Here is a 19,897-nt window from a genome sequence, read left to right as displayed (position 1 = left end):
CAATGTTATGTTGCTTTTTATTTTTACTCATATGTGGTTGTTAAACTGACAAACCTGCTGATTGATTACAAGACAAATCTGTTTATTAATTATGGTACGGTAATCTTCATCCTAGGACTGAGAAAGCCTCTTTGGAACCATAATCCTGACAGTTTTGCATACTCGGTGAAGGCTTTGTACCTCTGACACAGGCCAGGTCACCAAATTGACAGAATGAAGCTTCTGCCTATTGAAGTGATGTTGCCTGCAAAGTAATCCACCGACTAGATGATGTTGGATGGATCTGTTCATTATTCACGATGTATTTGTTCAAGTACACATTCCAAAAGTTGAGCCAGTGTTGCTTGATCTTGGGTCAACCATGTTATTTCAACAACAAAAAACCAGCATTTAGAAAACATCTCTGGTTTGGCAGAAATTTGACACGAATAATGCTGGTAGGTAAAAACTACCAAATCTAAAATCTTACCTTAATCTGACCAATGTCCAGTATTCTATGCTTTTTGACACTTTAAACTTTTGATCAGTTTTAATGCAGTAGCCTAGATGCTAGTAATGTATATATATGTTGTTAAATCAAGCTAGTGTAGCTTGTTTTCTGCATTTGAACGTTTTTAATATCTTATTTAACTAAACCTTCGATAAAAGCTTCAACTAAACTCGATGCATAAGAACTGAATTGCGTTTCCAGGTCAACTCACGGTGAAAACCTACACATATTGATAAAATGGAATCTGTAAATTGTAGTAATGATAAAGAACATAAAGACACTGATTCAACTAATGCAAAATCACCATCAAGTGATGTTGCTTCATCATCTAAGGTGAAGAGTGCAGAACCTGAATTGAAAGACAGTCAGCCTAAAGGTGAAAATGGTACAGCAGAAAAGTGTCCATCGAATTCTAATGACCATTTAAAAAAATGGATACGGCTGAACGTTGGTGGGCAATATTTCGTCACTACAACAGATACATTAAGTAAATATCCAAAGTCATTTTTGTACAGACTGTGCCAAGAACGCCCGGATTTAAACTCTGACAAGGTAAAGTACAATTTTGAATTTGCTTAAAAAATCTGCTGTATATATGATATATATAAATATTATATATATAACACAGCGCTTGTAATAATTAAGAAGGCTACCAGTAATTTAGAACCATTCAAGCAAATCATTTCACAAAACAGTCCCTTTTTTACATTGGTTCAATGTCTGTATGAGACATATTGAATCAGTGTGGAAAACGACTGTTTTATTGATTGGGTTGTTACTTTAATACACAGGACTTGTAGTTCTATAGATTTTCCATAAATTTCAAGTTTGTTACAGTCTTAAGACACAAAATTTTTAGTTCTCAAGAATGAGAAGTTCTGTTGTTGTTGAAACTCGGTACTATCACGACATAATTTTGCTTCCTATGGTACACAGAATCACTGCATGGTGACAAAGTGACCCATGCTGCTTTTTGCAATGTGAAATAACATTATCTTCTATTTTGTTTATTCTTCTATTTTGTATCTCTTCTAAATACCTTCAGACAAGAAATCATAGAATTCAATAATAACCCCTAACTCTTAATGTTGTAAAGACAAAGTGAAACTGTTCACCATATCTTAATGTTGTGCCAAACACAATGGCACCGTTTTAGTTGAGTGTTTTCTTCCAAGGATGAAACAGGAGCTTACTTGATTGACAGAGATCCCACATACTTTGGACCTATACTCAATTATTTACGTCACGGAAAGCTTGTCATTAACAAAGATCTTGCTGAAGAAGGTAATTTAGTTTATTTACAACCCTTGACACAGAAAAACATCTTCTAAATATTACATCATTATACGTAGTACATATGCCTTACAGATTTCAACAACTGCAACATTTAGAGTAAAGAATTTAAACAGAATTGATGCCCATTTGGCACAATACCTATTTCTACAAGTTTAAATTTGATGGCTTGTGAATTTTATTAAATATTATTTTTACTGCTACTCCATGTGTTCAATATATACCTGAGACATGGCTCATATCAATTTTGTGGTTTTCGAAACCTCTTGTGCACGTCATTGTAGATGGAAATGCCTCCACTCTTGTTTTTCAGACCTGAATGAGCAAAACCTTCATTTTGCAAAAATTGCAGCTTGCCAAGTTAGATTAATTGGTTTTTCATGTTTGGTTATTCTCGAATCCATCACTCTCTCAAGTTGTCTTGAAACTTCACACACACGAACTCTTTTGCTCAATTTTGATGAAATCTGTGAAAAAAACTGTAAAAATATGAAGCATTTTGTTTGGCGTGTGTGTGTCTTCTTTATTTCTGCATTGTTTAGTGCTGTTTTAATGTGCTCAACTAGACAAGCTGAAGCGATCCAGTATTTTTAGGTATCATATTTAGCTACACAGCAACATCCCGGACTCCAAAATTCCTTATCTTTACATTGATTCAACGTCTGCAGACGTTGAATTTTGTATGACGAATATGACTACAATAAAATGACGAATTTTGCTGTATGGGATGAGAGTTACAGATGCATGAAGCTGATTGTTTGTAGCTTTTGCAATAAGTTTATGAAAAGTTTAATTCTACTTTACCAAAGCTTTATACTTTTTGGCAAAGATTAGAAGAAAAATGTTTTTAATAAAAATATTACAGTACACCATTTACTTTTTATTAAGAGGTCATTACGTTAAATACGGTATGGTAACGCAACGGTTGGTTGTGTTTTGATGGATTGCGCCATACTTCGCAATTTATTTCTGAGTTAATGGGAAGATCTTGAGCAGCATTTTGAATGGCGTATAGTCAACTATCGCGTTATAAATAGCTCGGCACGTCGCAGTGAGGAAGACGGATCTAAATAAATAGCCTTGCAGCTAATTTAGCCTTGCAGCGATACAGAGCGCGCCTTGACTGTTAATAAATCGTGACAGTTGCCATAGTTATTTATAGCTTTTCACTGTTGTTGCAATGCAATGTTAAATACGGAATATACAATGCAAGGAGATGGCTTATAAAAGAAGACTATATTTTACATTGTTTTAGTTTTTGCATTTTGTTGTTTATTTTACTTTTATCTTAATTCGCAAATTTTCTGCAAATAGCTTGAGCAGAAAAAAAGCATTTTTAAGCGATGTTCTAAACATAGCAAAGAAAAATTTTCGGAAATAAAAATCTGTACGAAGTGAAAGCTGAACATTTCAAATTTCTCTTGAAAGAGTAAAGGATATGTAATTCCTGTTTTTATAAGTAACACTTTACCATTTGAGTTGCCACAATGCTAGTCCTTTGACGTTTTTCCAAATCGACAATATACCACGTACCGGTAGTATTGACCAGAGTCACACATGCGTTGTGCAAAGCAGTAATTATGTTTGGAAGTATTTCTTGATTTTTTATAGACAAACTTTAACCACCAGTTACAGTTTAATTTCAAGTAATTACAAGACGTTCATGAATGACCTTGCTGTAACTCACGATGTGCCGGTAGTTTCGGCAGAGGCTTCATGAGATGCTGACGATGGTTTTTACTAAATGTCTATCAATGACGCTTTAGGCTTGCGCCGATGACATTAGGTTTCATAGTTTTGAATGTATGGCTGCATTTAAACTTTTTTGTTGGTTTTGTCATACAATTGCCGAGAAATTCCACTTGATTTTTCTTCATCGTTCTTACCATAGCACAAGATGGTTATACAATACATATATGATACAGTATGTACATATTTCAAACAAAGTTTTACAACCATGGTTTTACTTTATGATTGTTTGCAGCTCGTAGCTTGATTGAACATTCAAAACGTTTCTTTTGTATATTGTTACGGTGTCCTTGCTATGCTTGATGCAGATGCATCTTTGCAATCTCAACAAGCTGCGTTTGTGCTAATTATATTTTAATGCCAAGTTTTGCCATCATTTCTATATATTCGCTTATTGTACGCTGTATGGGTAGCAGAAATTTTCTTACTGTTCTACACAGTTCAGTGTTAAAAACAAATTTAAACATTGTGAAAGTCTTATTCACCGTGCAGTTCCACAAACTACTTAACAAATTATTCTTTACAACCTATGCAGGAGTTTTGGAAGAAGCCGAGTTTTACAACATTGCTGAACTGATAGGCCTTGTGAAAGATCGAATCCACGAAAGAGACATTAAAGTTGTACAGGTGATATGTCATTTCAAACCTTTCTAAGTGTTATTGCATGAACTGTCTGTATTGTTATGAAGTCGTCAATTCCTCGGAATAATATGTCAGATCGAAAGTCTGCACATCTTTGCAGTGCACCTGTTAGCAGTATCGAAGCAGCTACCCTTGCAACAGTATCGTTTTCTAAAACTGTCGATTGGTCGAAGTTTATGGAACGAAATTATGCTATTGTTGCTTCATTTTCAACACTACTGGAAGTCATACAAATAGTTTTCAACGAACATGGTATCCTCGAGACACTGAACCGTCTAAAATTGTATTGAAATCTTTCTACATTACGTTTCAGAAATAATTACCGTAAGCTTTAGTGAATCCATGGCTTATAGCAGTTGTATTGTAAGAACAGTATCAAGGCAAGGAAGAAGGAAGCTAACCTTTGTTTTCACCTCCAGTCGTGTTATTGAGTGTTTTGCCGCGACCACGTGCTTGTAACGATAACAATCGCATTTTCTGGTAAATCTAGACCATACAAACCCACTTTGCGAATGGATGATGCGATTTATCGAGTTTGTCGGTGTTTCAATCATTGCCTAACACAAAATTGTTGCTGTCAAGTCTTGTTGGAACATCTTATCAAATTGTTTGTACAGGCAGTACAGCTACATTCGAATTATGTTTGGTTTGCCATAGACTTCAACTTATTATTATTTTCTAATATATACACTTTTTAGATTTTAGATCATTGATTTGCGCTTTTCGATTCAGAGCATCCTGAGAGTCTGCAACGTATTTTCTTGGAGGCTGTGAAACCAATTTGGTTTTGACAGTCTGTTGTGCCTGAATTTTTTTTGGGAGGATTAATGCACCTACACAAAATTCTTTCTTACATCACCTGCCTATTGCGGTCCGTTAAATGTTTGATTACATAGTCGCCAAATCACATTTTTATATGCAAATCGGCCACCCCCACTAGTGGGGAACAAACCGACGATGGATTATGATGATGATATGCACTGACAAAAACGATAATGATGCCAGATTCGCTTAGAACTAGCGAAAGGCTGTTAAGTAGAAAACCTTTGGTTTTATTTTCGTGCTCGGTACTTAGACGGAAAACTATTGTCTTCTGCTATATGCAAATGTGCGTGCAATATCATGACGTTTTCATGACTGAAGCGACATGCCCTGCTTTGTGTGTCTTCGGCATTAGCTGATTGCAATTTTATCTAGGCATGGCAGCTGTTATATTTACCGCAACTGTATGATGTTTTGCTTCTTTTTTACTTGTTCACTCTTAGTGAAATACAATTTGGGTGGAGACTAGAAATGATATATATAATATAATACTTTTTTAACCATAAACAAAGATAACTGAGCAACAACACCAGAGGTGGGCAGTAGCGCGCTACTTTTGTAGCGGCGCTACTTTTTTGGTAAAAGTAGCGGTAGTGGCGCTACTTTTAGTTGGAGTAGCGGCTGCAGTAGCGGCGCTATTTTTATTCCAAAGTAGCAGGAGAGGCGCTACTTTTTTTCAGTCGCACTCCCGCTACCCGCTACTTTTTAATTTAAATTTAAAAAAATACTTGTTTTTTTGCAATACTGGCATGGTCAAGCAGCTATATATATAATCGGCTTGGTTGCAAAGTTTCGGTCTTTTCTAGCTGACGTCAACTTCTTCGGCGAATATCTCCGTGTGATGAAGCCTATCTGCTAGGCTTTAGACTAGTGGTTCCCAACCTGGGTCTGCTACTATTCGGCGAGTCCGATTCGGCGAGTCCGATTCGACTAGTCCGATTCGGCGAGAGCCCTTTTCGGCGAGTGCCCTATTCGGCGAGGTTTTGAAATTTTTGAAAGGAAATTATCGGGTACCGTAGCCTAATTATAATTGCCGTTTTTACATCGTTTTAACGTCGCTAAACGTTGAAATCGTGCAGAAAGGAATAAAAAAAAATGTTTGAACTATTAAATTAAAATTCGTCATGCCAGTTCAGTTGTTTTTATTTCTGACCATCAGTTGTTTTTATTTCAGTTTTTATTTCTGACCAAAACAATACGTCAACATAGCAAAGGTGTAGAAAAAGGTAGAAGCGACAAAACGCGAACGTTAAAACGTGCTTGTGACCGAAGTAAGTTATTGAGTTGAAAGAAATTTGGCACGGTCGCAATTAAGATATGAAGGAAAAATAAAACAAAGAAAATGTTACAAAAAAAAAAAAAAAAATAGATCATGTTTATGTCTATAAGTTAGTACTTTTGAATAGTTAAAATGATTAGTTTGGACCAACAAATGTGTGGCCTACAGCTTGGATTGAAAGGAAATTATGTAGTACCGTAGCCTAGTTATCCCGACCAGCAAAAAATTGTTCCAAGAACACAGTTCATTTTTACATTGTAGTAACAGAATGAAAAGGCTAAACAAATGTGTGGCCTATCGTGTTAACGTCGCTAAACGTTGAAATCGTGTAGAAAAGGGAGCTTTTGCTGACTAGGATACTTTGAAACTGAGAAACATTCACAGAAGCCCTACGATTTGTTCCAAGAACCCATTTAGCATAACATTTCATTTGTACATTGATTCAACGTCTGAATACATTATCTTAAAAATGCAACGTATCGTAGGGCTTCTGTGAATGTTTCTCAGTTTCAACGTATCCTAGTCAGCAAAAGCACCCTTTTCTACACGATTTCAACGTTTAGCGACGTTAAAACGATAGGCCACACATTTGGTTAGCCTTTTCATTCTGTTACTACAATGTAAAAATGCACTGTTAGGCTAACTGGGTTCTTGGAACAAATTTTTGCTGGTCGGTATAACTAGGCTACGGTAGCCTACCCGATAATTTCCTTTCAATCTAAGCTGTAGGAGTGTAGGTCACACATTTGTTGATTCAAACTAATCATTTTAACCATAGGCGCCTAAGCCGTAGGGGCCAGGCCTCCACGCATATTTCCGCGTGGGAGCAACTTTTTATGCGGCATTGATACATAAAACAATAGATGAACTAGCGATCGGCAGCAGGAAAACATTTTTAAATACAAACCGCAACAGCTTCGCAGTAAATAATCACTAGAACAAGTAGCGATGCTACAATCCCACCCCAGACAAAAAAATCTGTCATTTTTACGTTGATTTAACGTCTGCAGACGTTGAATCAATGTAAAAATGACTGATTTTGCTGCCTGTGACATTGCAAAAATCTACCATTTTGCGTCGATTCAATGTCATCAGATGTTGAATGCACCCAAAAACAACATAATTTGCTACGTTGACGCAGCGTGCGCATGCAAACAGCCTCCTGTCGCTTTCGAAAGTCGAAACCTCTGCAGACAATTGTCGCAGCAGTGAATCGGTTGCTGTGAAAATGAACTTGAAGTCTCGGCCCGAGGTTACCACTAACCAACGTAACAAGGGCTGGTACAAACCGCATTGCGCACACGCGGCATAATCAACACAACAACGGACTCGCGCAAACTGCATGGCGCACACACGTCCGTTGCCATAGAAACCCGATCAAAGGCGGGAAATATGCGCATCTTTTGTTTCATCTGCAACACGAAAACGGGCGTATTTATTACAGCGAATTGAAACTTGAAAGCTGGTCAGCCATAAGTTGCGATATTGTAGTGAAAAGGGAGCAATGTCAAGTCGAAAGCTTAATCAAACGTCTCTCTGTAACTATTTTTCAAGGGCTGTTTACGGATGTCAGCAACTTTTAAATTTATTAAAGGTGACGTGCTGTTGAATTGATGTAAACATGAATGATTTTGCTTTCAACAGGTATATTTTCAAGCTTATGATCAAGTTAGTATTTTCATTCCATTTACAGTATACCTTTTAGTAAACCTTATCGTCTCTTGTTTCATGCTAATAAATCTAGTTCGTTGCTAAACTTTATGTTGCGCTTAGCTTAAAGAGTCGCAGTCCATCAACCGCTAGCCAACGCAGACGCATAGCATGTGTTTTGGTCGAGCTTTGTTTATAATAATTAACGGCAGGTCGAACGTAGCGATAACTCCGAGTGTGGCAATAAAAGCAATCCTAGTGTGACGACATAATTACGTCATCCATCTGCGTGACATTTTGCTGAATTTACGTTGCTGCTGATGAAACACGCTTTCGCCCCCACGGCCAAAAAAATAGTTAGGCGCCTATGATTTTAACTATTTAAAAGTACTAACTTATAGACATAAACATTATTTTTTTTGTAACATTTTTTTTGTTTTATTTTTCCTTCATATCTTAAATTTTTTTGAAGGTGATTCAACCTTGCTAAATTTCTTTCAACTCAATAACTTACTTCGGTCACAAGCACGTTTTAACGTTCGCGTTTTGTCGCTTCTACCTTTTTCTACACCTTTGCTATGTTGACGTGAATTGTCGCTTCTACCTTTGCTATGTTGACGTGTATTGTTTTTCATATGATGGTCAGAAATAAAAACAACTGAACTGACATGACGAATTTTAATTTAATAGTTCAAACATTTTATTTTTATTCCTTTCTGCACGATTTCAACGTTTAGCGACTTTAAAACGATGTAAAAACGGCAATTGCAATTAGGCTACGGTACCCGATAATTTCCTTTCAAAAATTTCAAAAACTCGCCGAATAGGGCACTCGCCGAATAGGAAACTCGCCGAATCGGACTAGTCGAATCGGACTCGCCGAATCGGACTCGCCGAAACGGGCCATTCCGTCCCAACCTGGGGTTCGCGGACCCCTTGGGGATCCGTGATTACCTTGATGAATTTTGGAAAAAAAAAACGAAAAGCCATCTTTTTACTTTCATTTCTCATTAAATTTGCTTACGTTGAAAAAGTTTCGGCATGGCACTTTGGGTCACCTTAATATTCAAATACTGCTGACATTTTTTGAACAATTCATTCATTTTCTTATTTGAGCAACTGTTTAACCTGATAGGCTATTTGCCGCAGGAGTCATAGCGGCAATGCAATATGACACATAGTACAGTAGTTGAGTAGCATAATTATTACAATAGTCAATAGTATTACAATAGTCAATTATTACAACTGGAACATCATTGTAGGCCTGCATCGAAGGCTGTATCAGTCATGATACCTACAGAGAGAGAGTCAATAGTATGTTAATTGAGTTTCAGCCAAAATTTAGGTAGGGGTCCGCAGAATTAATAATTTGTCTAAAGGGGTCCGTGACAACAAAAAGGTTGGGAACCACTGCTTTAGACATTCTCCAGGGCGAGTCCAAGGCATATTACGGAGTCGGGTCTGCTACTATTCGGCGAGTCCGATTCGGCTAATCCGATTCGGCTAATCCGATTCGGCGAGTGCCCTATTTGGCGAATTTTTGAAATTTTATTTTTAAAAGGGAATTATCGGGTACCGTAGCCTAATGAATTTTGGAAAAAATGTCCGACAACATTGAATCGATATAAAAACGACAATATTGCTAGCCGATGTAAAGTAGCACTTCGGATTAACACTTTGTTAAAATAAACATCGGGAATTGCAAACAAGACTTACAGCGCTGGTGATCGCAGCTGGATATATTCAATACAACAGTAGTGACTATGATGCGCTGATCTAATTCTGCGTCACTCTTTGATACTACATATTTTCGACATTTAATCCACGATCATTCTATTGCAAAATTAAATAATTGGCTAGAAGAAACCGGCGGCCAAACTTGGCCGACGGAGGAGGTAGCACAGGCGGTCATTCAAGCACTACTTAGCGGCCATGGCCGCCGGCTGCTTTAAGGCTTGCAACGTATCCTAGTCATTAAAGTTCTTTTTTCTACACGATTTCAACGTATAGCGACGTTAAAACGATAGGCCACACATTTAGTTAGCCTTTTCATTCTGTTACTACAATGTAAAAATGAACTGTGTTCTTGGAACAATTTTTTGCTGGTAGTAATAACTAAGCTACGGTACCCGATAATTTCCTTTCAATCCAAGCTGTAGGCCACACATTTGTTGGTCCAAACTAATCATTTTAACTATTCAAAAGTACTAACTTATAGATATAAACATGATTTTTTTTTGAAACATTTTCTTTATTTTTATTTTCCCTTCACATCTTAAATTTTTCTGAAGATGTTGCGACCGTGCCAAATTTCTTTCAACTCAATAACTTACTTCGGTCACAAGCACGTTTAACGTTCGTGTTTTATCGCTTCTACCTTAAAAACAACTGAACGGACATGACGAATTCAAGCACGTTTCAGCGTTCGCGTTTTGTCGCTTCTACCTTTGCTATGTTGGCGTGTATTGTTTTTGATATGATGGTCAGAAATAAAAACAACTGAACTGACATGACGAATTTTAATTTAATAGTTCAAACATTTTATTTTTATTCCTTTCTGCACGTTCAGCGACGTTAAAACGATGTGAAAACAGTTAGGCTACGGTACCAGATAATTTCCTTTCAAAAATAAAATTTCAAAAACTCGCCGAATAGGGCACTCGCCGAATAGGGAACTCGCCGAATCGGACTAGCCGAATCGGATTAGCCGAATCGGACTCGCCGAAACGGGCCATTCCGACGGAGTCTTGCTTCTAACCATCACAATTTGCGGGAAGAAGTTGACCGAGATCAGTGATCTTGTGACCTGTGAGGAGTTGAAAGTGAAAGTCCTTGAAGGGGTGAAGAAACGATTCAACAAGTGCTTCAACAACATGAAATGCGTTATGGCATCATGTCTTCATTCCTCCTTCAAGACGTCGTGGCTACAATTTTTGTACTACGTTTCCACGGATGATGCTGACGCACTGCGAGAAAAAGTCAAGACAGATGTAATGCGACTGTTGCGGGAGACATCAAGCCAGGTTGATACCGAGAAGAGTGACACCAACACCAGTCATGACTCCGAGATGTATCTTTTGGAGTGTTTGCGCCATCCCGTGAAACGTCGGTGCAGAAGGAAGCAACAATTGTGGACGCCTTTTTTTCGGACAAGAGCAAGTCCTTGAGCTTTTCGAATACCGAGTTAAAACATCTGTTCATTAAATGCAACACCCCCATTGCTTCCAGTGCTGCGGTGGAGAGACTTTTCTCTGTTGGAAAAGATGTGCTTAAGCGAAAGCGGGCAGGACTTGGTGACTCTCATTTTGAAATGCTCGTGTTTTTGAAAGATGCGTAACAATAAATTTTCCTTAGAATGTGTTTTCTATAACGACGTCAAAATGACAGCGTAAACGAATGATAACGTTCGTTTTCAAGGTCATTTTTGAGTCACTTTAGGGACTTGAGTGTTTCCTAGTGTCATTTTCGACAAAAGTAGCGGAAGAAGTAGCGGTAGCGCGCGCTACTTTGGCCTGAGTAGCGGTAGCGGGTAGCGCGCTACTTTTGTAAATTGGTAGCGGGTAGCGGTAGCGCGCGCTACTTTGGCCCAAGTAGCGGATAGCGGGCTACTTTAAAAGTAGCGGGTACCCACCTCTGAACAACACAACATTTAACATTATAAAAACAAAAACTACATAACAAACATTTTCGGCTACGCATAGCATATAGCCCTTATCAAGTCTTTAAAAGAAAACTATTGTCTAAAAAATACCACAGAAACATACAATACAACAACAAAAATATAGTCTGATCTAAACATTTAAAAAACTGCTTATCTTGCTCACATACGAAATGAAAACTGACGATTGTGCAGCCCAACGGGTCAAGCATTTGAAAGAGGAAAAGTGATATACTGTATATTTGTATGTTGGAGCAATACTCTAATTAGAACGCATGTTGATTGCTTTGAAAGACACCAAAAACAATTTTCCAACATAGCACAATCTCTGGTAGCAAACCAGTTCTTATGTACGGTACATCTATTCAACGTCTGCACATGTTGGATCGATGTAAAAAAGAACCAGGTCGCTTGCTGGGACATAAGTTGATAAAAGTAGTTGATGGCAAAAAATACATATTAGTAATTAAATTTATAGGTATTATATTTGTGTACGTTAGTTATTAGATTAAATGATATCTTTTTATTGCGGTGGCATCGACGGGTTCGTAATAAGCGATATAACCTTGATCCTAAAACTGGTGTTGCATTCAAGTAGTCAACTAGATTTGAGTCGCATCGATTTTTAAAACTTTTTAAGCATGGCAGTTGCACTTAGCATCGGTCGATCGGCTGTCAGCCATTACGTTGTGAGTTACATGACCAGGTTAGTCCTTTACAACTACGGCTATAGTTGGTTTTCTGTCTGTATTTTACCGCTATCTATACGATATCGATCACTTGCAATTCCAAAGCCGTTTTCATCATAGATAGTTTATTTTCAAAGTTTCAATAGAACGATCTAAAACGAAAGTTAATTTTCTGCACAGCCTCAAGGGAAGCACGTGTATAGAGTCATTCAGTGTTTGGAAGGTGAGCTCACTCACACTGTCTCTGCCATGTCGGACGGATGGAAGTTCGAGCAAGTGAGTTGGCTTGAACTGAAACACGGGTCACGTTGAAATGTGTTTTACCACTTACATCGGTTTACTTTAAACTTACGTTAGCACACGGAAAACTTTCTAATATAAGGACGTAGTTTTGACGAATCTGAACCAAGTTTTTTAATTGAAGGGTTCAAAGCTATCAAGTATTGATTTTCTGACGACGTCAACTAAGTAATGTATTGACCTTTGCTGTATCAGTAATTAGAAGGCCAGCGAATATTCAAAACTTTAATTTTGTGTGTAAAAAGTCTAGTATAATGGTTGAGGCAAAAAATGCCGCACCGTCTTTGAGAATCTTGCCGACTTTACCTGGCCAGCAGATTTAAAAGTGAAGAACAGCAATCAATGAGTTGTTTGATCAACGATTGATGAGTTATTTGATCAATGAGTATGTCAATCTAATTGTCAAAATATTATTAACGAGAGTTGTGTGCTCTGTAAAGTGTAAACGCATTGGGAATATTTAATGCACAAAGTTTATTTTATCTTTTTTTAAACATTTTCTTTCAGCTCATCAGTGTTGGGTCACCATACACTTACGGGAACGCCGACCAGTCGGAGTTTCTTTGCATTGTTTCTAAAGAACTCACAAATAGCAGTTACAACGGCGTCCACAGCACCGAACAGACTTCGAAAGCAAAGGTGAGGATCTAATCTCAGTGTCCACTAATGATACGTCGTGACCCTCGTCTTGGTCTTGAATCCAACTCGTTGGATCATAAAAAATTATATACTCTTAGATGTGATATGAAGTGGTCATTCCCATTTAGCATCTGTGTGATATTGTTCCATCACTTAAGAAACTCAAAGGTGCTCTGATTGCTTTCCGACCATTTGTTTCCATTCGCGTTGATGTTCAGTTCGTGCTTTCACTTCGTAATGTTTTTTCCAGCTATTGGTTAATGTTGTTGATCTAGTTTGTTCTGGGTTTTACTTGAGTTTTTCTACATTATTTTATGGATTATCATGTTTGCAAGAACAAGGTCTCTTCAGTTACTTGTGGCGTGATGCACAAAAACTGTTTTATTATTATTGTATTATGGGGGTCTGCTACTATTCGGTGAGTTCCTAACCTCTAACCCCTAATCCCTAACCCTAAAACGGCAATGATAATTAGGCTACGGTACCCGATAATTTAAAAAAAAAAAATTGAAAAAATCACTGAATAGAGATCGGACTCACCGAAACGGGCCATTCCGGTATTATGTGGCATCGGAGTTTTTGGTTTTCCGACATTACAAAGCAGGCCTCGAAATTCACGGCGGACATGTCCGCCGTCACAGCATGTGATGTCCGCGGGAAGTACCCTCTAGATCGGTCATATTTGTCCGCCGAGAAATATCGCAGAAACTGGCGATACAAATCGTCATTGCATAGCACGAACAACTGTTGCAAGAATATAATTTGCGCTGGGAATGCGAAATTATCGCATTCCAAGCGCGCATCTAGACAAAGTTAATACTGTATCTCTTACCTTCCATTCAAGCAGAAAAACTTTCGAATTTTACGTTGCTTCAACGATTGATGACATTGAATCAGCGTAACAGAGGTGAATTCTTAGCTAAGAATTGATGGGAATATCGGTACTTCTACACTAATCACGCGCAACTTAGTTCAAGTCTTATGTCACAATGTCTGGCTTTGATCTCCGAGTAATATTGATAAGGCAAGGTTGGTTACAAAGTTAGATTATAAGAGTATAGGCTACTACAGCAAGATGCCGCAAAACTTAAGTTTTGGTATTACAGTAAGAAAGAAGAGGCCCAGGGAAATTTCTGAAAGTGAGAATGAGGGCGATGAACCTACTACTAGGAATTTTAGTGGTGATAGACGCATATATTGAAGGAACAACGAATGTAAGGATTAGCTCTGTCAAAGATCACAACACATCGTTTACCCCAAGCCATCAATTTCCGGCCATCGACAATATGAGTGACAAAAAAAATCAAATTAAGAGATTGTTTGAAATCGCATATTTTATCGCTAAAGAAGAGCTCGCATTTATGCTTTTCCCTCAACTAGCCGGTCTGGAGAAAAGACACGGAATAGATCTCGGTATCACGTATCTTAACGACAAGCAGTGATCTCGTGGAGATTGGCGCACGTCTTTGAAGATCGATGTTATTGAAGCTCTAATCATGCGCATATGTTTGAATGGCCTTGACTGCGCTGATTATAACTCCGAGCCTGCCGTGGTCTTGTGGAATACTGATACTATTTTGGAGAGGCGACCGCATCACGGAGAGGGGAAAAAATAATTGTGCTTTTTCTAATGTTTTGTTTATTCTTTTCGTCACTTTCGCTCACATGACACGCAAAAATAAACCTAAAGAAAAAAGCCTAGTGAAACTTTTTGCACATCAGAAAATAGTAGCGTTACGCGTTAGTGTAGAAGTTTTCCGACTCGTGCCCAGAGCATTGTGACGCAAGAAGCCACATGACCTCGTTCGGTGGAAGTTAATCAGTTATGCGGCGGATTATTTTTTGATTATTTGTTTGCATCAGACACAAAAAGTCCATAGAATTTAAATTTTTAACAATCATCATATTATCATCATCATCATATTTAGAGCGAAGACTTATCAAGATAAACGGATTAAGTATGACGATCGACGTTAAAACTGGTGTGTCCGCCGTAAGACTTAATTTGTCCGCCGAGATAGCTGCTCAGACCGGACACGTTTGTCCGCCGTCAACAAAAACGAATTTCGAGGCCTGCAAAGCATTCTCAATTTGACACCATCCTGATACCGGTACACCTTTCTGACATCAAATCAGTCTACTGAATCAGCGTAAAAATCAGTGGAGGATGTCTAAAAAGGATCCAGTTTTGTTGGCGTGGACAACTGGACATAGTATTTTTCTGATAACTTTAGAAATACATGTGACGGTTGCGAATACACAAAGATACATTTTAGTCAAATTTAAATATATAGCGCTTTTTTCCTCTCAATAAGCTTCGGTTTTAACTGCGTCATCATGCAAGGATTTTAAGGTATTGGAGATGGTTGTAAAGTTACCATAAAGGGATCAATGTTTCAGTAGCCACACTATCTTTCTGTTTTTAGTAAATATCATCAAATTCATTCCAAAAGTTACTTGTTTTTAGCACCGACCTACTTTGCAATGAAAGCAACCTGCGTGCGCTTTGGTATTTAAAACCAAACATATCACCATTTGTTTCAACATACCCCTATTTATTATGCATATTTCATGAGAAGAACACTTAACTCAACGAAATAGCAAGCAACGGGGTTTTCAACGCAAACGGTATCTTCTGTAGCGCACAGAATGTATTTGGTCGTTTGTGGGGATTACAAACAAAACTTAACAACAAACAAACTTAGCAACAGCGTAACAACTTAAACTTTTATCTGAACTACACTGCTGTATTTCACTGTCTGTATGTTATAAAGTTGTACTGAAGAGGTTTAAATATCCGAAATCGTGATCTGCAACATGATAATATGGTTCTATTTGGACTTATTTTGTTTGTATTTGGAATTTTGATCTACAGCATGATGATTGGACCTTTGTCATGCATTTACCTTGACCACAAAATTTCTAGGCATTGTATCTTTTGGTTGTGTTATTGGGCTCTCTAGCAGAGGGTTTGACTGGGCGTGTAGATGGTATGAGTTAAATTGCTTACTTCGTTATATATTTACGAACGATAGTTTGCGACTTGACGTTCCCAGCCATTTAATTTCATTCTCTTCAGTCTTCATTCGGATTGACTTGAAAGGACGAATTTTGCTGGCTCGGTTCAGAGTTACTTAAACTGATCCATTTTGTTTTGTGGGACCAGGGATATCCCTGTGTGGGACACTCGGAAGTTCTCCTTTTGTTTGATTTGGGTTTTTCGTATATTCTGTTCTGATGTTGCCAGCGCTAAGCAACCAGCAAAGTATTCGCTTGATCGTAGTTTTTAGTTTAACAATGCTAGTCAGTTAATGAGCCAAGCGGACGCTTCCAGCCATTTTTTATCAGTATGATACTGCTACTATTATAGTGTATTACCAATACCAGTCATGATTTATATGCATCACACTACAAATGTTCTCATATATACATGTTACATAATAGCTTGTAATTACTCTAGTTAGTCATATTCCTCCCGACGGAACAACGCAATGCGTCGTTACATAATTGCGCAAACATTATTAGACTTCTCTGACCGGCTTGCATAGATATGTAAGCATTGCAAAGTTTGTTCTGTTCCATCAACTCAATCTAGCCATGTGTGTAATCGGCTTATAAAATCTTGCCTTTTTGCGAGGTAGCGATCAGGAATATTAGCTTAAAACGTCACGCTTCTGCTGTGAATACGGTGTTGTGATTACATTGGCATTTTAATATTTTAACAGATCTAATTAAATCAACCGATCAGAATTTTCTACGCATGACATGCGTGTTGTTACGTAACTTATTGTTCGCTCAACTATTCGATGCGAAAACTTTGAAATCATCTGGAGTGCTTAAATTGCTAATAGTGTAGTCCTAAACCTTTGAGACTGTTGTAAAAGAATCCTTGTTTGCTGTAGTGAGAGCTCTGGTGCGACGCTCGAAAGGGCGCTGGTTCGACACCGCTCAAGATCATGCAACCATGTTTTTGGCAGGACACTCCTGACATATCTGATGTTGGACTCGGAGATTGACTTGCTTACCTTTCAGTCCATTTAACTTAAATTTTAACCGCTTGAACGCTTTTTCATGCAGACTAACTGGATATAAAGTTTCAAATTGTATTTTTCAAATGCTGTGTCTGCAACTATTGTCAGTCCCGATTTTCCTAACCGGCTTTAAATGCATTTATCGGTTTTCGATAAATCGGAAAACGTGAAGACATTAAAATTTCAATTTTGTATGTTGCTATCTTAGCTATCAAAATTGGTCATTTTTACATTGGTCCAAGGTCACTCTTAGCGATTGGGAAACGATTAAATCAATTTGAACGTTTCTTGTTGACCAGGTGACAAACGTGAAGCGAATTCATTGAACTTGTTTATATTTTAGTTGCTGCAAGAACAAGGATCTCGCTTCCAACCAGGTGTCCGAAGGTAAACTCGACATCTTCAGCAAATGACTATGCATCGGTTTTATGGATGAGCTGTTGTTTTCACAAGCATTCATGCGTTCTTGATGGCTCTTCGCAACACGGGTTGGAGCTGGGTAAATTCATCTTCTACGTCCCAGCATCTACACCAATCAGTGTCAATGTTTCATTTTTTTCTTTTTTTCAAGATATCCGTTTGCTATAGCAACTTGTGTTTGTTTTTGGGTCGATATTACAATCGTTTTACACAAATTTACGTTTTCTTACCTGGACCCCTACTCTGTTTGAAACTTAGCCCAGTGTTGAACCAAATTTTTGTTTGGGGTTGAAAGCGACTCTTGAGAAAAGCATATTCTGACAATGTTGGTAATCCAAATCCAAACATCGGAAAACCACTGAAACCGAAATGCCAATTAAGCAAAGCAACAGGATATGCGACGCACCCAGCCAGCAATTCAGTCTGATTTTACATAGATTCAACATCTACAGATGTTGAATCAATGTAAAATGAGACTGATTTGGCAGCTGGTTACATACGACGACAGGATTCGACGTATGTTTTGTTGACATCACTTTGAATCTTTGATCACGTGATGGTAACAACGTCACGCAACAATTCATTCACACGTGACCTTCTGCACGCACTTCGATCTGCTGTTTTAGACCTAATTTTGGTTTTAACCTAATATCATTTGTCGAATTTGTGAAAAATGAGAATTGGCGGCTAAGTACAACTTGCATTGTTTTTGTTTTAATACCAGGGTAATCAAATTTTGGATCTAAAGTCTTGAAATTTTGACTCAACGTTACATCTTTTGTTTTCTTTTAGATGATACCTTTTATGGTGCCAACCTGAAACTTAGTTCATCCACGTTTCAAAGGCTGAACAAGGCAGAGAATTTTGACCATTGTTACCAAATTATATTTTTGTTAAAAGATTGACCGAAGCATTTAATGTATATTTTTTGAATTTTCTGTAACATGAATGATGAACAACAACAATGCATGAACGGATAATTGTTTGATAATCGTCAGCTTACGCGCTACACCTGGTGGTAATAGATTCACGGATTTCCCGTTTAGTTTAATGGCTCGCCTTTTTCAGTCGATGCGCAGCCAACAAATCCGTCTTTTTTACCTTGATTAGAATTTAATTGCAACGTAAATCAATGTAAGATACTGATTTTCTTACTGGGACTTCGCTTTTTAGCAGAAATTTCTAGTAGCGCACTCCTCACTTTGCCTCCATTGTTATTTGAACGGAACATCTAAAACTTCCTTGCATACAATTCCCATTTTGTAGTTTTTTTTTTGTAAAAGATAATGCACTCTACATTGCGTTTTGGTGGATTTGAATTCTTGATCAATTAGTGACCCTAAATCATGGCTTACTTAATACAGGCCTTGCCATCGTGCAAGCTGGAGGCGAACAAAAACTCAAGTCTATAACTTGCTAAACACACTTTTCAAGGCTTGTTTGCCCATTTTGTTAAATCCTGCTCGATTGATACCATATCAGTAAATAATAATCAATTTTTTTTTTTAAATTTAGTTGATAAGTTATATGCATTCTATGTTCGATTTACAATGAATGACACATTTAAATAAAGCACATAGTGAAAGAAAAGGTGTTAAATGAAACAGTACAAATGCACACAAGAAAACAATATTTCTTGGTCAAGCATAATCTGCTATTATTAACATTGATTTAACGTCAGTAACGCAAATACAAAAAGGGCAAACAAGCCTGGAAAAGTGTGTTTAGCAAGTTATAGACATGAGTTTTTGTTCGCCTCCAGCTCGCACGATGGCAAGGCCTGTGGCCTAAATCCAAACAGTTAAATTCGTTATTTTTACAGTGATTCAACGTCTGCAGGCGTTTAATCAATGTAAAAATGACGGATTTTGCTGTCTGAGAAGTTCATGAAACGTTTATGGGCTAACAAAAAGTACGCTGGTCCACATTAATGGTGGTCCACGTGGTGATTGGTCTCAAGGCCTATGTCAAAGTGAAATTTGTTTACGAAGGAATTTTTTAAAAGAAATGATTTATCGTTTTCTTGAAGTTCTGACATTGGCTTGCGTAATTTTGTTTTGCTTTTTCAACGCCAAATAGTTGTAAATGTACTTTATGTTTTTTGTTCATCATTAATTTTGTCACTGATCTTTGGTTGTCCTATCCAGCCTACAGAGTGCCTCAAAAGTCTCTGTGCCCAGCCGGGAACATCAGTCTTTTTTCATTGATTCAACGTCTGCAAACGTTGAATTAATG

General features: G+C 37.7%; 1 protein-coding gene across 1 annotated transcript; it reads left to right on the top strand.

The window, feature by feature from the left end:
* The first annotated feature begins 697 nt into the window (after nt 1-697).
* LOC145786553 (BTB/POZ domain-containing protein KCTD5-like) lies at nt 698-17,999 on the top strand. Its single transcript, XM_082598225.1, has 6 exons — nt 698-1,042; nt 1,666-1,774; nt 4,068-4,159; nt 12,453-12,548; nt 13,080-13,211; nt 17,586-17,999. The coding sequence occupies exons 1-6, from the start codon at nt 728-730 to the stop codon at nt 17,631-17,633; spliced, it is 792 nt and encodes a 263-aa protein (XP_082454351.1). The 5' UTR covers nt 698-727; the 3' UTR covers nt 17,634-17,999.
* The last annotated feature ends 1,898 nt before the right edge of the window (nt 18,000-19,897 follow it).

Source organism: Aplidium turbinatum, chromosome 17 (assembly GCF_918807975.1).
Source record: "Aplidium turbinatum chromosome 17, kaAplTurb1.1, whole genome shotgun sequence".
NCBI classification, from domain to species: Eukaryota; Metazoa; Chordata; class Ascidiacea; order Aplousobranchia; family Polyclinidae; genus Aplidium; species Aplidium turbinatum.
The sequence above is the reverse complement of the archived record's forward strand: the minus strand, read 5'-3'. Positions and strand labels throughout refer to the sequence as shown.

Bases quoted from the DNA above. Each gene is read 5' to 3' on its own strand.
- LOC145786553 (XM_082598225.1), top strand. From the start codon at position 728: ATGGAATCTGTAAATTGTAGTAATGATAAAGAACATAAAGACACTGAT. The intron at 4,160-12,452 runs GTGATATGTCAT...TTTTCTGCACAG, and splicing joins GAGACATTAAAGTTGTACAG to CCTCAAGGGAAGCACGTGTA. The intron at 12,549-13,079 runs GTGAGTTGGCTT...ATTTTCTTTCAG, and splicing joins ACGGATGGAAGTTCGAGCAA to CTCATCAGTGTTGGGTCACC.